At 45.7% G+C, this 18,223-nt stretch overlaps 1 protein-coding gene across 1 annotated transcript in view; it reads left to right on the forward strand.

Moving 5' to 3' along the window:
* Window positions 1-18,223, forward strand: part of KDM3B (lysine demethylase 3B) — a 479,529-nt gene that overhangs the window by 329,831 nt on the left and 131,475 nt on the right. Inside the window, 2 exon segments of the mRNA XM_030211010.1 lie at window positions 4,299-4,560; window positions 17,852-18,108. Coding sequence (XP_030066870.1) covers window positions 4,299-4,560; window positions 17,852-18,108 — 519 coding nt within the window.

Consider the following 18,223-nt stretch of genomic DNA (forward strand, 5'->3'; position numbering starts at 1 on the left):
GAGGGATCTTGGGGTGATAGTATCTGAGGATTTGAAGGCGACGAAGCAGTGTGACAAGGCGGTGGCCGTAGCTAGAAGGTTGTTAGGCTGTATAGAGAGAGGTATGACCAGCAGAAGAAAGGGGGTGTTGATGCCCCTGTATAAGTCGTTGGTGAGGTCCCACCTGGAGTATTGTGTTCAGTTTTGGAGGCCGTATCTTGCTAAGGATGTAAAAAGAATTGAAGCGGTGCAAAGAAAAGCTACGAGAATGGTATGGGATTTGCGTTACAAGACGTATGAGGAGAGACTTGCTGAACTAAACATGCATACTCTGGAGGAAAGGAGAAACAGGGGTGATATGATACAGATGTTCAAATATTTGAAAGGTATTAATCCGCAAACGAACCTTTTCAGGAGATGCGAAGGTGGTAGAACAAGAGGACATGAAATGAGATTGAAGGGGGGCAGACTCAAGAAAAATGTCAGGAAGTATTTTTTCACGGAGAGAGTAGTGGATGATTGGAATGCCCTCCCGCGGGAGGTGGTGGAAATGAAAACGGTAACGGAATTCAAACATGCGTGGGATAAGCATAAAGGAATCCTGTGCAGAAGGAGTGGATCCTCAGGAGCTTAGTCGAGATCGGGAGGCAGGGCTGGTGGTTGGGAGGCGGGGATAGTTCTGGGCAGACTTATACGGTCTGTGCCAGAGCCGGTGGTGGGAGGCAGGGATAGTACTGGGCAGACTTATACGGTCTGTGCCAGAGCCGGTGGTGGGAGGCAGGGATAGTGCTGGGCAGACTTATACGGTCTCTGTCAGAGCTGGTGGTGGGAGGCGGGGATAGTGATGGGCACACTTATACGGTCTGTGCCAGAGCCGGTGGTTGGGAGGCGGGGCTGGTGGTTGGGAGAACGAGGGGGCGCTTCTGCTTCCCAGCCTCCAGTCTCTGGCTCTCATGGCCTGGATGTTGAGAGTGTAGACTTCGCCTCCATTGGTCTTTCTGAGGGTGTCTCCCGAGTCTTGCTTGCTTCCAGAAAAGATTCCACGAAGAGGTGTTACTCTTTTAAATGGAGGAGGTTTGCCATCTGGTGTGACAGCAAGGCCCTAGATCCTCGCTCTTATCCCACACAGACTCTGCTTGAATACCTCCTACACCTGTCAGAGTCTGGTCTCAAGACCAACTCCGTAAGAGTTCACCTTAGTACGATTAGTGCTTTTCATTATCGTGTAGAGGGTTAGCCTGTCTCTGGACAGCCTTTAGTAGTTCAATTCATGAGAGGTTTGCTTGTCTCAAAGCCCCCTGTCATACCTCCACCAGTGTCATGGGATCTCAACGTCATCCTCACCCAGCTGATGAAACCTCCTTTTGAGCCTCTGAATTCCTGCCGTCTGAAGTATTTGACCTGGAGGGTGATTTTCTTGGTGGCGGTTACTTCAACTCGTAGGGTCAATGAGCTTCAAGCCTTGGTAGTGCATGCTCCTTATCTCAAGTTTCATCACAACAGAGTAGTCCTCCGCACTCACCCTAAGTTCCTGCTGAAGGTGGTGTCAAAGTTCCATCTGAACTAGTCAATTGCCTTGCCAACATTTTTTCCCCGTCCTCATACCCGCCCTGCTGAACGTCAGTTGCATACATTGGACTGCAAGAGAGCATTGGCCTTTTATGTGGAGCGGACAAGCCCCTTCAGACAGTCCACCCAAATGTTTGTTTTTCAATCGCAACAGAAGGGGAGTCGCTGTTGGGAAACGCACCATTTCTAATTGGCTAGCAGATTGCATTTCCTTCACTTATGCCCAAGCTGGGCTGACTCTTGAGGGTCAAGTCACGGCTCAGAGTGTTAGAGCCATGGCAGCGTTGGTGGCCCACTTGAAGTCAGCCACTATTGAAGAGATTTGCAAGGCTGCGACGTGGTCATCAGTCCACACATTCACGTCTCACTACTACCTCCAGCAGGATAGCCGACGCAACAGTCTGTTTGGACAGTTGGTGCTGCAGAATCTGTTTGGGGTTTAGAATCCAACTCCACCCCCCCCCCCCCAGGCCCATTTTTATTCTGTTCCAGGCTGCACTCTGTTAGATGTTCTGCTTCGTAGGTCAATCCTTGTTATGTCCAATTGACCTTCTTTGTTATTTTGAGTGAGCCTGGGTGCTAGGGATACCCAATCGTGAGAACAAGCAGCCTGCTTGTCCTCGGAGAAAACGAAGATACATACCTGTAGCAGGTATTCTCCGAGGACAGCAGGCTGATTGTTCTCACAAACCCGCCCGCCTACCCTTTGGAGTTGTCCTTCTTATTTGTTATTGCTTTATATTTAACTGAAGCTGGACTCTTGCGATGACGAGCAGGAAGATGGCCGCGCAACTTTTGTTGCTAGGAAGATTTCCGTTCCTGGGGCTGCCGTGGACGTCACCCAATCGTGAGAACAATCAGCCTGCTGTCCTCGGGGAATACCTGCTACAGGTATGTATCTTCGCTTTTCTTGCTCTCTGATTATTTGTCCCTCTTATTAGGAGAACTACCTAAGAACATACTAAGCTGATTATCTCATTTTGTCAATTGTGCTCTGGTTGATGGTTACTATTCTGAATTTTTTAGAAAGATTGTATTAACACCTGTATCAAAATGTGAAGGGGCAGATTTGATAAACACTGCCAATTTTCGCCCTGTGGTGAGCATACCCTGGCTTGCTAAGTTGTTAGAAACTATAGTGGCTAACCAGATTGCCACTTTTTTGGATGTTTACACTATACATAGTTTAGTTTTACAGTAATAGTGCCAAATATTTAAATATTAAAGCAAAAAATCAGAGAGAGGGTTCAAAGAACAAAAGTAAGTCCAAACAGCAAAAAAAAAAAAGTACCAGGAGCCTTCACAAGTGGGGCAAAAAAAACTTTAATTGTACATCACGTATAATTGACACAAACAGTGATTTCCCTATTTGGATAACTGATGGGTCAAGAGCACATCTCAAATCCATGCAGATGAGTTTCTGCAATAGCTAGGCTTCATCATCAGCTGTTCCAAATGTAGCTGTGACCTGTAACAGAAATTTTCCATAGAAACAAAATAATCAGCCACATAATTTGCACTCCTCCATTTGGGAGTTAATTCTTCAGTTTGTATATAAGGAGCTTCTGCACATGCTCAGAAAAGCCTTATAGAATGTTTTGGGAGTAATGTTTCCAATGGGTTAGTTTTGCATATACCATGACAGTAGTGAAGATTGCATGTTCTTTGAATGGGTTTCTGCAACAGCGCCATCTGATAACCACCCACCTTCTGTGACCGTTTGTTCTTCTGTCTTAAGGAAAACATCCAGTGCAGATAAATAGCTCTGTTTAATCTGCTGGTGTCATGAGAAGCTGTAAAAATTGATCGTCTGTCAATTTCTGGATTCAGTTTATATATATATAATCACTCCTGGGGAATTCTGTGCTATTGTGCAATGCAGAATTTGTGCAGAATTCTGCCTTTCCCACACAGAATTCTGGATACCTGACTCCCTCCCTGCACACTCACCGCTCCAGAGCTGCAAGAGGAGAAGCTGCACAGCTACAGGTCAGGCTTTTTACTGCTCTACTGCCTTGGTCTCTGGTGGTTAATTTAAGCCACTTGTCTGTAAGGAAGCCAGAGTGGTGCAAAGGAGCAGTCAGGACTGGGACAGCAAAGGAACAGCAAGCAGCCCGATGTACAGCTTTGCAGCTTTTCCTCTTGCTGCGCTGGAGCGGTGAGTGTGCAGGATGGGAGGGAGTGGGGGCCTCTAAAAACCGTAGATATAGCATGCAAGGGGAGCTGAGAAAAATATGAATAGGGCATTTAGGAGGTTTGGAAAAAAGGTGGACAGTCTGTGTGTGTGCGGGGAGGGGGGGCTGGATAAAAGGATGATGGAATGTTGGGGGGGGGGGGCTGGAAAAAGGTGGATGAGGTGTGTGTGTGCCATAGGAGTGGAGTAGAGGTTTGGAGGAAGGTGTATGGGAAACTGCTGTTGTGGTGGTTGGGGGCAGATGCCAACCCTTTTGATGGGGACTTCTGCACAAGAAATTTATAAATAAAGTGCAGAATTTTGCAAATTTTCAAATACTGTGTGCAAAATTTTCATATATTTTGGGTTTTTTTTTTTTTTCCAGAATTCCCCCAGGTGTAATGTTCATTATTTTTTTTTTTTTTTTGTTACATTTGTACCCCGCGCTTTCCCACTCATAGGTTCAGTGCAGCTTACATATTATATACAGGTACTTATTTGTATCTGGGGAAATGGAGGGTTAAGTGACTTGCTGCTCCTGAGGTTGCAAGGTTGCTAAACTGTGATTGTTTTTCAGCTGCCCAGTGGAAATCCCAGTATGTCAGCTTCTGGAAATGAGACTTCTAGTGGTGGTGCTTCCTGCAGTGAAGCAGAAGCAGGATTTCTAGGCACAAGTAACACTTCTGAGATAGCAGACAGCAGATTAGAGGATACCGGGAAGATGGAGGCAAATAGTGAAGCGAAGACCAGCCGAACTCTTTGTTCAGACACAGCTCCATCATCTGCTCTACACTGGCTGGCAGATCTGGCAACTCAGAAGGCCAAAGAAGAGACAAAAGGTACTTGGCAATGTTTTTGGTCTGTAAATGGGTACATGCTAGTTGGTCACAGAAGTGCCTAGCTTTTCCACCAGTAAATATTAAGTATCTGGAATGATACAGTTGAGAAATGATAGAGCTGTATAACTTGTGAGAAAATATATTGCTTTGCTTTTTTTCTTCTTTTTAATTTTTTTTTTTTTTTTTTTTTTGCTTTTCTGGTATGGAATATATAAATCATAATACCCCTCCTCCCAAACCAATAAAACTTATTGACCAGAAACCATTAATTTAATTTGCAGGTCTAAGGAGCACCTAGGACAGTCACGTATGGCCTCCTAACATAGTTGGATGTTTTGAAAGCGTTTGTAATAGTACGTTTCCATCCTCTCCTACTGGAACACCAGGAGCATGACATGAAATACACATAGGATTTCCTGTACATAAGATGTATAGGATGCCTGATTCAACCACATCCATATTCCCCTCTACTAGTAGCCAAATATCTCTCAAAAGTTACAATAAGCCTAAAACACATACATACCAGACAGTGAGCATAAGATTAACATTATTGGAAACTACTTGTGTCAGAATGCTTTGCTTACTTCTACATAGTGAATCACTTGCAAACATTGTGGAATAAAATATACATTTGGACTCAGTTCCTCAAACAAATTAACTCTCTGATGTTGGATTAAATATTAGTTTTGTAGGAATGTAAACTAAGAACATAAGAGTAGCCACACTGGGTCAGACCAATGGTCCATCTATCCCAGTATCCTGCTTCCAACAGTGGTCAGTCCATATAAGTTGAAATTTATTTGTTGAAGATGACATGGCCAGAAATGGTCTACCAGTAGAGGCGACGAAGGCTATCATTGTAGCAGGTTTTGGGCTTGCTGGGAAAGATATGGAGGGTGGTGTTAGGAAAATGGTTTGGATTTTGTGTTCAGTTTTGGAGCCCATTATCTTGCTAAGGACATATTTACCCACCCTTTCCGTGATGAATTATTTCCTTAGGTTACTCCTGAGTAAATCCTCTTTCACTTTCATCTTATGCCCCCTCATTCCAGAGCTTCCTTTCATTTGAAAGAAACTCATCTCCTGTGCATTTATCTCTATCATATCTCCTCTCTCTCACCTTTCTTCCAAAGTATGCATATTGAGATCTTAAAAGTCTCTCCCTATATGCTTTATAATGAAGACCACTGACCATTTTAGTAGCAACCCTTAGGGCTGACTCCATCCTGTCTATATTTTTTTAAAGGTGCGGTCTCCAGAATTGTACACAGTACTCTAAATGAGGTTTCACCAGAGATTTATGCAGAGTCATTATTGCCCATTTTTTCCTGCTGGCCATTCCTCGCCCTATGCACCCAAGCACCTTTCTAGCTTTCATTGTTGCCTTTTCTACTTGTTTGGCCAGCCTAAGATATCACATTCGATCACACCCAAGTTCTGCTTCTCTTTCATGCACTAAAGTACTTCACCCCTTAAACTGTACCACTCCCTTGGGTTTTTGCATCCCGAATTCATGACCTCGCATTTTTTTAGCATTAATTCTTAGCTGCCAAATTCTAGTTCATTCTTCAAGCTTCACTAGGTCCTCCCTCATGTTACCCACACCACCAGGGGTGTGTACCCTCAGAGTGAGCTCCATTTTCCGCTACCCTTTGTCACCTTCCACTCAATCAGTTCCTAACCCAGTCAGTCACTTTAGGTCCCACACTGAGGGCACTCAGTTTATTTGTAAGTCATCTATTTAGGACCATGATAATGGCTTTGATAAGGGGGGAGATGCTGGGAAGGGGAAAACCAAATTATATCAAGAAAAATAATAAAAATATATAAATAAAGTGGGAGAAGATCATCAGAAATAGTCATTGCTCCCACACATGACCAGAGCTTAGCATTAAATGATTTAACTGCTAAAAGCAGAAACTCATTTTAACAGCTCATGTTGCCATCATTGATCTCCTCCAGCTGTGCATAGTTTATCCTATATAATAATTCTCACCTCCAACGTTCTGACTTGCTGCCTGGGACCGTGGCTCATTCCGAGTTGGTCAGGACGGCTCCGTATATCAGGCTGACATCACTGTAGCCATTATTCTCCGAGGACAAGCAGGCTGCTTGTTCTCACTGATGAGATGACGTCCAGCGGCAGCCCAGGACCGGAAAATCTTCCCTAGCAACAAAAGTTTGCTAGTCTCGCGCTTCCGTGCGTACCACGCATGCACGGCCGTTTTCCCGATCGCGAGCGTGCTCGTCAGTCTTTTTTCCGCGGTTCGGGAACGCTGCTTTGCCGCTTCTCTGCCCAGGATTGACCTCTTGTGCTGTTTTATTGTTTCTTCGCCCGCTTTCAGCGAATTTTTTCTCTGTGAGTCGTTGACTCCTCTTTTTTCTTTCTCTGTTTTGAAAAAAAAAAAAAAAAAAACGAAAAGAAAATTCCTTTACTTAGTTTTTTCCCCTTAAGTTTCCTTTAGTTTTTTCGCGCGGCCATTTTGGGCTGCCTGGGCAGTCCCTTTTTTTCTTTTGGTGTCTTTTTCTCAGGCACCATCGCGTTCGACCTCGTCGGCGCGATTTCTCCGCCCATGTCCTCGAAGCCTACCAGCGGCTTCAAAAGGTGCACATGGCGCCGCCGGACCATCTCCCTTACTGACAGGCACGCTTCGTGTCTCCGGTGCTTAGGTGAGAGTCATCGACCTGGCGCCTGTCTTCAGTGTCTCCAATTGAAGAAGCGGACTCAGGCGGTGCGTTTGGCTCAGTGGAACGTCTTGTTCGGAGCCCGGTCCAGTTCTTCGATGTCGACGGAGCCAGCGGTACCGAGGTCATCGCCGGTATCGATGTCTGCATCGGAGGGTGCATCGTTCCCCGGAGTGCAGGTAATGGCTGTCCAGAGACTCCATGCTGGTAGCAGTGAGCCATCGAGTGGGTCTCCGCCTGCCTCGAGGACTCCTGCTGTGCGGGCCCACCGGGACCGTCCTTTATCGGACCCGGCCCCAAGGAATCGTTTGGATGCGACGTCCTCGTCGGCACCGGGCGGTACCGGTACCGAGCTTCGAGCGAAGGCTAAGAAGCATTGGCATTGGTCACCGTCCCGACACGGTGCCGAGAGCTCCAGGGCGCCGAAAGACTCGGCACCTGAGAAGCACCGATGCCGGAGGGACCGCTCACCCTCGATTCAGGAGATGTCGGTGCGCTCATCTCCGGACAGCCCGGTACTGCCTCCACGCTCCAGAGAGTTTCTCACATCTTCTCCTGTACCGGTGCCCTTGCCTTTCTCTACAGCCACTCTTAACGAGAGCCTCCAAGCCATTCTCCCAGAGATTCTGGGAGACCTGTTACGCTCATCTCCGGTACCGTCGGTGCTTGTGTTGAGGGAGGCGGCAGTTGGCTCATCGCCCGTGGTGCGGTCTCCGACTCCAGTACCGCTTGCGGTGCCGGGGACGAGTGTCACCCGGGCAGATTCTCCGCCGTCATCGATGACGGGAGCTTCATCGCCTCTGGCGCGGGAGTCTTCCTCTTGACGACATTGCGATGGACATCGATCCTTGGAGTCGAGACGGGCTAGGCTTCGGACAGAAGTTCATGAACTTATGTCCGATTCCGCAGAGGATGGCTCGTGGGAAGCAGAGGCGGATGACAGGTACTTCTCAGAAGAGGAGTCTTGTGGCTTGCCCTCTGATCCTACTCCCTCGCCCCAGAGGAAACTTTCTCCCCCGGAGAGTTTCCTTCTCATCTTTTGTCTGGGAAATGTCTACGGCCATTCCCTTCCCAGTGGAGACTGTGGATGAGCCCAGGGCTGAGATGTTCGAGGTCCTGGACTATCCATCCCCTCCTAAGGAATCGTCCACTGTTCCTCTGCATAACATCCTCAAACAGATGTTGTTGGAGAACTGGACGCATCCATTAACTAATCCCCACATTCCCAAAAAGATTGAGTCCCAGTACCGAATCCACGAGGATCCGGAGTTGATGAAGACTCAGTTGCCTCATGACTCTGGAGTGGTGGATTTGGCCCTTAAGAAGGCCAAGAGTTCTAGGGATTATGCTTAGGCGCCCCTGGGGCGTGAATCTAGAACTATGGATTCTTTTGGGAGGAAGGTCTACCATTCTGCTATGCTCGTGTCCAAAATTCAGTCTTACCAGCTCTACACAAGCATCGACTTGCGGAATAATGTGAGGCAGTTGGCGGACTTGGTTGACAAGCTCCCATCGGAGCAGACCAAGCCGTTTCAGGAGGTGGTCAGGCAGCTGAAGGTGTGTCGTAAATTCCTGTCCAGGGGTGCTTACGATACTTTTGATGTTGCATCCAGGGCTGCCACTCAAGATATAGTGATGCGCAGACTCTCATGGCTACGTGCCACTGACTTAGACGGTAGAGTCCAAAAATGTGTCACGGATGTTCCTTGCCGGGGGGATAGCATTTTTGGCGAGAAAGTCGAAAAGGTGGTAGATCAGCTCCACCAGTGGGGTACCGCTTACGACAAACTCTCCCACCGGGCGCCTTCAGCATCTACCTCAGCTGGTAGACGTTTTTTCGGGAGTAGGAGGACTGCTCCCTACGCTTATAATAAGCGCAGGTACAATCCACCTTCCTGATAGCCTGTCCAGGCTAAGTCCCAGCGCGCTCGTTCACGTCAACAGCGTGCGCCTCCTCAGGCCCCTGCGGCTCCCCAGCAAAAGCAAGGGACAGGCTTTTGACTGGCTCCAGCAGAGTATAGCCGAAATAAAAGTATCTGTGCCGGACGATCTGCCGGTCAGAGGGAGGTTAAAGTTTTTTCACCAAAGGTGGCCTCTTGTAACCTCCGATCGGTGGGTTCTTCAAATAGTCCGGCTGGGATACTCCCTCAATTTGATATCAAAACCTCCAAATTGCCCACCGGGAGCTCAATCTTTCAGCTTCCAGCACAAGCAGGTACTTGCAGAGGAACTGTTCGCCCTTCGCAGCGCCAGTACAGTCGAGCCCGTGCCACCAGGGCAAGAAGGGCTGGGATTCTATTCCAGGTACTTCCTTGTTGAAAAGAAAACAGGGGGGACGCTTCCCATCCTAGACCTAAGGGCCCTGAACAAATATCTGGTCCGAGAAAAGTTCAGGATGCTTTCCCTGGGCACCCTTCTTCCCATGATTCAGGAAAACGATTGGCTATGCTCTCTGGACTTAAAGGACGCCTACACTCACATCCCGATATTGCCAGCTCATAGGCAGTATCTGCAATTCTGTCTGGGAACACAGCACTTTCAGTATTGTGTGCTACCCTTTGGTCTCGCCTCTGCACCCAGAGTGTTCACGAAATGCCTGGCTGTAGTAGAGGCGTCTCTTCGCAGACTGGGAGTGCATGTGTTCCTTGTCTCGACGATTGGTTGGTGAAGAACACCTCCGAGGCAGGAGCTTTACAGTCAATGCAGATGACTATTCGACTCCTGGAGCTACTGGGGTTTGTGATAAATTATCCAAAGTCCCACCTTCTTCCAGTTCAAAGATTGGAATTCATAGGAGCTCTGCTGGACTCTCAGATGGCTCGTGCCTACCTTCCCGAGCCGAGAGCCAACAATCTTTTGGCTCTCGTCTCTTGGGTGCAGGCCTCTCAGCAGATCACAGCTCAGCAGGTGTTGAGATTGCTCGGCCACATGGCCTCCACAGTTCATGTGACTCCCATGGCCCGTCTTCACATGAGATCAGCTCAATGGACCCTAGCTTCCCAGTGGTTTCAGGCCACGGGGGATCTACAAGATGTTATCCTACTGTCCACAGATTTTCTCAGATCCCTGCATTGGTGGACAATTCGATCCAATTTGACCCTGGGACATCCATTCCAAATTTCTCAGCCACAAAAAGTGCTGACGACGGATGCATCTCTCCTGGGTTGGGGAGCTCATGTCGATGGGCTTCACACTCAAGGGAGTTGGTCCCCCCAGGAAACCGGTTTGCAGATCCAACCTCCTGGAGTTACGAGCGGTCTGGAACGCTCTAAAGGCTTTCAAGAATTGGTTGTCCAATCAAGTTATTCAAATTCAGACAGACAATCAGGTTGCCATGTATTATATCAACAAGCAGTGGGGCACTGGATCTCGCCCTCTGTGTCAGGAGGCCGTCAGGATGTGGCTTTGGGCTCGCCGGAACGGCATGTTTCTTCAAGCCACCTATCTGACAGGCGTAAACATCAGTCTGGCCGACAGATTGAGCAGGATCATGCAACCTCACGAGTGGTCTCTCAACTCGAGAATCATACGCAAGATCTTTCAAGCGTGGGGCACCCCCTTGATCGATCTTTTTGCCACTCAGATCAATCACAAGGTCCCTCAGTTCTGTTCCAGACTTCAGGCCCACGGCAGACTAGTGTCGGATGCCTTTCTCCTACATTGGGGGGAGGGCCTCCTGTACGCGTATCCTCCCATATCTTTGGTGGGGAAGACTTTGCTGAAACTCAGGCAAGACCGCGGAACCATGATTCTGATTGCTCCCTTCTGGCTGTGTCAGATCTGGTTCCCTCTTCTTCTGGAGTTGTCCTCCGAAGAACCGTGGCGATTGGAGTGTTTTCCAACCCTCATCACTCAGAACGAGGGGGCGCTTCTGCATCCCAACCTCCAGTCCCTGGCTCTCACAGCTTGGATGTTGAGAGCGTAGACTTTGCCTCCTTGGGTCTCTCGGAGGGTGTCTCCAGAGTCTTGCTTGCTTCCAGGAAAGATTCCACTAAGAAGAGTTACTTGTTTCTATGGAGGAGGTTTACCTTCTGGTGTGACAGCAAGGCCTTAGATCCTCGCTTTTGTCCTACACAGACCCTGCTTGAATACCTTCTACATTTATCCGAGTCTGGTCTCAAGACCAACTCTGTAAGGGTTCATCGTAGTGCTATCAGTGCTTATCATTACCGTGTAGAGGGTAAGCCTATTTCTGGACAGCCTTTAGTTATTCGCTTCATGAGAGGTTTGCTTTTGTCAAAGCCCCCCATCAAACCTCCTTCTGTGTCATGGGATCTCAATGTCGTTCTCACCCACCTGATGAAACCTCCTTTTGAGCCAACTGATTCCTGCCATCTGAAGTACTTGACCTGGAAGGTCATTTTCTTGGTGGCAGTAACTTCAGCACGCAGAGTCAGTGAGCTTCAAGACCTAGTAGCTCATGCTCCTTATACCAAATTTCATCATAACAGAGTAGTCCTCCTCACTCACCCTAAATTTTTGCCAAAGGTGGTGTTGGAGTTCCATCTGAACCAGTCAATTGTCTTGCCAACATTCTTTCCCAAGCCTCATACCCGCCCTGCTGAGCGTCAACTGCACACATTGGACTGTAAGAGAGCATTGACCTTCTATCTGGAGCGGACAAGCCCCCACAGACAGTCTGCCCAATTGTTTGTTTCTTTTGATCCCAACAAGAGGGGTGTGGCTGTTGGGAAACACACCATATCTAATTGGTTAGCAGATTGCATTTCCTTCACTTATGCCCAGGCTGGGTTGACTCTTGAGGGTCATGTCATGGCTCACAATGTTAGAGCTATGGCTGCATCGGTGGCCCACTTGAAGTCAGCCACTATTGAAGAGATATTCAAGGCTGCGACGTGGTCTTCTGTCCACACATTCACATCTCACTACTGCCTTCAGCAGGACACCCGACGCGACAGTCGGTTTGGGCAGTCGGTGTTACAGAACCTGTTTGGAGTTTAGAATCCAACTCCTCCCCCCTAGGCCCATTTTTATTGTGTTCCAGGCTGCACTCTCTGTTAGTTGTTTCATGTTAGGTCAATCTCAGTTATGTTCTCGCTGTTGCGAGGCCCAATTGACCATGTTTTGTTGTTTTGAGTGAGCCTGGGGGCTAGGGATAACCCATCAGTGAGAACAAGCAGCCTGCTTGTCCTTGGAGAAAGCAAAAGCTACATACCTGTAGAAGGTATTCTCCGAGGACAACAGGCTGATTGTTCTCACAATCCCGCCCATCTCCCCTTCGGAGTTGTGTCTTCCCTTACTTTAGCTATGTACTGGACTGACGAGCACGCTTGCGATCGGGCGGGAAGACAGCCGCGCATGCGCGGTACGCACGGAAGCGCAAGACTAGCAAACTTTTGTTGCTAGGGAAGATTTTCTGGTCCTGGGCTGCCGCTGGACGTCACCCCATCAGTGAGAACAATCAGCCTGCTGTCCTCGGAGAATACCTTCTACAGGTATGTAGCTTTCGCTTGATGTCAACTTCAGAACCCGGGGGGGGGGGGGGGGAGTGCCTCACAGCTGATCCATGTCCAGAGGAGGGTCGCTGGACATGGGTGGCTGGAGGGGGGGGGCAGGGGAGAGAGGAGGGTCGCTGGACATGGGTGACTGGAGGAGGGGCAGGGGAGAGAAGAGGGTCGCTGGACATGGGTGGCTGGAGGGGGGGCAGGGGAGAGAGGAGGGTTGCTGGACATGGGTGGCTGCAGGGGAGCCGAGGAAAACCTTGCTAGCACCCATTTCATTTGTGTCAGAAATGGGCCTTTTTTTTACTAGTAATGTATAAATTAGCCCAGAAATCAAAAATAATACAAAACAGTACTGATGAAGCATACTGATTTTATTGTTTAATGCTGTGTTGAAGTATTCTAGCCTCTGTTCCCGAGGAGGACAATGTGACCCAGTATGGCTATTCTTATGAAACAAGGTCATCTTGAACGCGAGGCATTTTGGAGCTCATTTTGAAGGTGTCTGGATTATAGTTTTTGGGACTTTGATTGTTACAGCACCAGTAGGATAAGTGATTTCAATTGGCTTCTTAATTCATCATTTTTTATAATTGAGTGAACATCAAATGGTCTCCATAGTAACCTGTAGTGGAGGTGGGGACTACTAGTGTATTTTGTTTGTCTTCATCCTTGTTTATACCTAAGGAGGTGGCTTTTCCTCAAGGTAGTACTTTCTTTGAATCAGAAGGGTTTCCTGGTGAAATTTCCTTGGCTGCTCTTTGCTGTGTGGTCTCTAGGGCTGAGGGTTTCCTTAAAAATACTATATTAAGACTGAGACTGTAACCGAGTAAGAATTGGATCAGCATTTTACAATAGTTAAGAGACAGCTTCAGAGTATTGAAACTAAGCTGCTTTCTTCAGACTTCTAGTTTTTGTTTTGTTTTTGGCAGTACGTTTTATTATTATTATTATTATTTTAGTGAGTTCACATCTTTTGCCAAATCTGGACCCATTTTTCCCATCATATTTATTTTGAGGCGTTCCAAAATTTTATGAAGATACCTTTCTTTTCTTTTTGGCTAATGTTGATTGATGTGAATTCATGGAAGATAGCTTTGAAAAAGGTAATCTGTATTGTCATGGATTCACATAACCCATTCCCTTTTGAAAGTGTGGTCTGTACATGTTGTATCTATACTTGGCTATTTCAGAGAGAAGCTGTTTGGAAGAAATGACTGGCAATTATTCTGTACTTTGAAAACAGTAGCTGTATAAATTCTAGAATCTTAAGCTAGGAAGGTTACTAGTTTCTTTTTTTTTTTTTTTTTTTAATCATTTATTTATAATTTTTTCATTTTACAAGGATCACTTGCAAAACAGTAAAACAGAGATGATTGTACATTAAAACAATATTAGAAGAAAAAAACAATCTCAACAAGATAAATGGATTTTATACAATCTTTCTCTTTCTTAGACCACAAAATAAATAGGGAGAGTGAAACAAGACAAGGAGATCAATTTAAGCAACAGCAAACAAAGAAAACGTGGTATTAACCCGATTATCCCCAGTTATTATTTATCTAAATCATTATTCCACATTGATCATCTGGTTGGTTTCTTCAAGACCACAACAGTGCATAGTCCATCAATTTCATTGGAAACATACTTATTGTCCAATATTAGTGAAAGTAATACACCTGATTTCATTTTTTTTCCCTTTTAAAACCAGAAATTGTTTAACAATACAAACCCTTGAATCTCCAATCCAATTCCCGCTGATTAAAGTAATCCCAGTTTCACAGGCTTCACTCCTTTTGAATTAATATATTAAGAGGAATCATTTCAGAGGAAAAAAAACATTAGGAGTCATACCCGGAACTCTGGGAAAACAACAATCTCGATATTAATCATCTATAACAATATTCATTTTGTTCAAATTTTTCTGGTCTTTTATCATTTTCAAATCTTAACCGTTTCCTACTTCAGTAGAACTTCATTTGCTGTATATTCTCAAAGGATTCGATTAGATTATCCATGTGGCTCATTAACAAGACTATATCTGAAGCAAAGTCATTCTCTACCACCGTCAGGTCCTGGAGCACCCTCCAGATGACATTCAATGCAACCTCCACGGGAGCCAAAAACTCCAAGCTGATAACTCTTAAGGGTTTAGGAGTAGCACCGCCGACACGGGTTCAGCTGCAAACGACTTCCGTTTCAGCATACACTCCTGACTCACTCCTCCACTCCTTTGGGCATGGTGGTTAAATGATTTTTGAGCGATGAAGTTGTTTCTAGGTCCAAGAGCATCGACGCTCCTTCGTCGGCGCTAATCAAAGGACTCATCAACCCAGTCATCTATGGGCAGCTCGTCACACAGCGGTCCCACACTTGCTGCACAGGGGACAAAACGCTGGTCATCGGCGGCTGACCCCCCATTGTCCCCTTCCTCTGTTAAGGCAACTGCAATGCAGAGAGGAAATTTCAAGTGAACAAAAACTGAACTTCAGAGGACAGCTGGGCCGTTGAGTGTACGAGCTTCAGGTCACCATCTTTCCTCTCTCCCTAATTTGGGACACTCTTTGTCTGGTTTCTCCTCAGAGGCCTGTCTGATATGGGTAACCCTTCAGCATAGCCCTCTGAGTCATTGAAACACGGAAGCCCCTCCACCACTTACAAGGTGGTGTCCCTTCGGAGGGGGAAGGTTACTAGTTTCAAGCTTCAATTTATTTGATATACTGCAAATTTTCTTCTATAAAAACAGTTTTTCAGGGGGAGGGGAAATAACAGGACAAAATGGTGCAAAACACATAAGGGGAGAGCAGAGATTACAAGTTAAAACAAAACATAATAAAAGGAAAGGAAGTTATAATCAGGAAACTGGAGACTGTCATCCATATTCCAAGGATTAGAAGATGGTGGGAAAACCAAGAAGAAGTAGTAAGTTTTTGATTAGGATTTGAAATTATTAAAAGAGCCTTTCAGTTGCAAATAAGGAAAGGCATCCCATAGAGTTGGCACAGCTGAGCTAAAGCAGGAGCTTTTGGAAATATCAAGGAAAACCTGTCAGAAGGATGGAACCGTTAAGAGGATCCACCAAGAGTATACACTAAAAGTACGATAGAGATAAGAAGAAAACCAGGAAAGAATAGACGAGGAAGGAAAGGTGAAGGTGATTTGGTTGAGAATTCAAGTTTAATCTTGTGAACCTTATCATAAAAGTAATCAGCCAGAGCCTGGGGAGAAAGTGGAGTTGGAGGTGAAAGCACTTTGAGGAGAGAATTCAGTGTTCAATTCTGGTCACCGCATCTTTAAAAAGATATAGAGGAATTAGAAAAGGTGCAGATAACGTGTGACAAAAATGATTAAGGGGATGGGACAACTTCCCTATGAGGAAAGACTAGTGGCTAGGGCTCTTCAACTTGAAGAAAAGATGGCTGAGAGATATGATAGAGGTCTATAAAATAATGAATGGAGTGGAAAGGGTAGATGTGAAGCATCTGTTTACTCTTTCCAAAAATACTAGGACTAGGGGCCATTCAATGACGCTACAAAGTAGTAAATTTAAAACTAATCGGAGAAAGTTTTTCTTCACTCAATGTGTAATTAAACTCTGGAATTCGTTACCAGAGAATGTGTTAAAGGTGGTTAGCTTAGCGGGGTTTAAAAAGGTTTGGACAGATTCCTAAAGGAAAAATCCATAGACCATTATTAAAATGGACTTGGGGAAACTCCACTGCTTATTTCTGAGATGAGCAGCATAAAATGTTTTGTACTTTTTGGGGATCTTGCCAGGTAGTTGTGACCTGGATTGTCCACTTTTGGAAACAGGATGCTGGGCTTGTCCTGGGACAGTATTGGCAATACATATGTACTTAAAGAAACATCAAGGGTTTGAGCCAGAGAATTTGTCAACTGGTTGGAGTAGTCCTGTTTGGCAAGTGAAAGAGCAGACTGGAAGGAGGTCAGCAAGAATTTAAAATTTATGAAGTCAGCATGGGCATGGGATTTCAGCCAAAGGTGTTTTGCAGCGGGGAATGGGAGGAACAAGAGTATCCAGAGCAGAGAAGAGAGTAATATTATAAGAAGAGACAGCTTCATTGACAGACTTGGATAACATAGTGGTTGAGAAGAGATTTGGAGGACTGAGTAGAAGGGTCAATAGCCTGAAGATTCCTAAATGTATTGGTAGAGATTGGACGGGATTGGGGGGAGGGTGTTTAAGTGTGAAAGTTATCAGATGATGGTTGGAGGGGGGAAGAGCTGAGGTGCAGAAACTGGAGAGTGAGCAGTTAGAGAAGAAGATAAGATCAAGATAGTGGCCATGCTTAGCAGACCAAAGATATCTGGCTAAGGGAGATCTAAGGATTGGATCTGATTTGATAGAATATTAATCTTAAAAGGAATTCTGTTGTCGACTGGAAGTATGTGCTCTGCAACTAGAATGTGGTCGTACTTCTTTCAACCATAGAGAAGTTTTACCGTGGTATTAATTGCAGTCTGTGTAATTGACAGGTAAACCTATGAAAATAGAATTGCAAAATCCAGTTTTGATAATACCAAGGAATGGAGAAGAATATGAAGAGAACCAGGCTGTAAAAGAGGGCTAATAGAACGTAGACTTCTAAGAGTGAAAAAAAGAAGATACTATCCTAGAAATGTGAGGATGAAAGGAGAGGGTGTTGTCCAAAAGAAATCCCATACTTTTTGTTGATATGGAATAAGGGGGAGGAGGACCTTTAATGGGGAAGCATGGAGGACTTACATCAAGGAATAAGAGCTGAATATATGGCTACAGATTTATTGGAGTTGAGCTTCAAGAGTAGCTAGATGGTGAGCTGGAGTCAAAAGGAAGGAGGAGCTGTATATGATTAGTATATATAAAGAAGGTAAATCCCAAAGTTTGAAGTAATAGAGTTAGAGGAGTCAGGAAAATGTTGAAAAGGATAGGTTCTAGGATTGATCCCTCAGGAGCCGCAAAGCGTAATGGTCAAGAGGAAGAATAGTTGGAATGGTCAGTTAAATATGAATGGAACCATTGATAAGATCATATAAGTCATTTGTTCATGGAAATGTTACAGTACAGAATATTTACAAGCAAGTCATTACAAGTTAAGTTATTGCCCATCTCAATTACTGCTGTCTTCTGATTTTCCTTATAGATCCAGGCTCTCTACGGTCCGTTCTCAACAAGGAATCCCATTCTTCATTTGGTCTGGATTCCTTTAACTCCAGTATTAAGACTTCTTCCTCAACTCCAAAGCTTTTTAATAGCCTTCTACTTGGTCCTGCTGCTTCTAGTAACAAGACAGAGGGATCGAGTCTGAGAGACCTTCTTCACTCCGGCCCTGGAAAGCTACCCCAAGGATCTCCAGAAACTGGAGTTTCTTTTCCTCCAGTCTTCTCCACATCTACAACTGTGAGTGGATTTTATCTGTATAGTGCCTACTTTAATTTGAATTGTCATACCTGTGAGTGAACCATTTGAACCTATTCAGATATTGAACTGGTTACTAAACTGCTGGACTAAACCA

Source organism: Microcaecilia unicolor, chromosome 8 (genome assembly GCF_901765095.1).
Source record: "Microcaecilia unicolor chromosome 8, aMicUni1.1, whole genome shotgun sequence".
In the NCBI taxonomy this organism is placed as follows: Eukaryota; Metazoa; Chordata; class Amphibia; order Gymnophiona; family Siphonopidae; genus Microcaecilia; species Microcaecilia unicolor.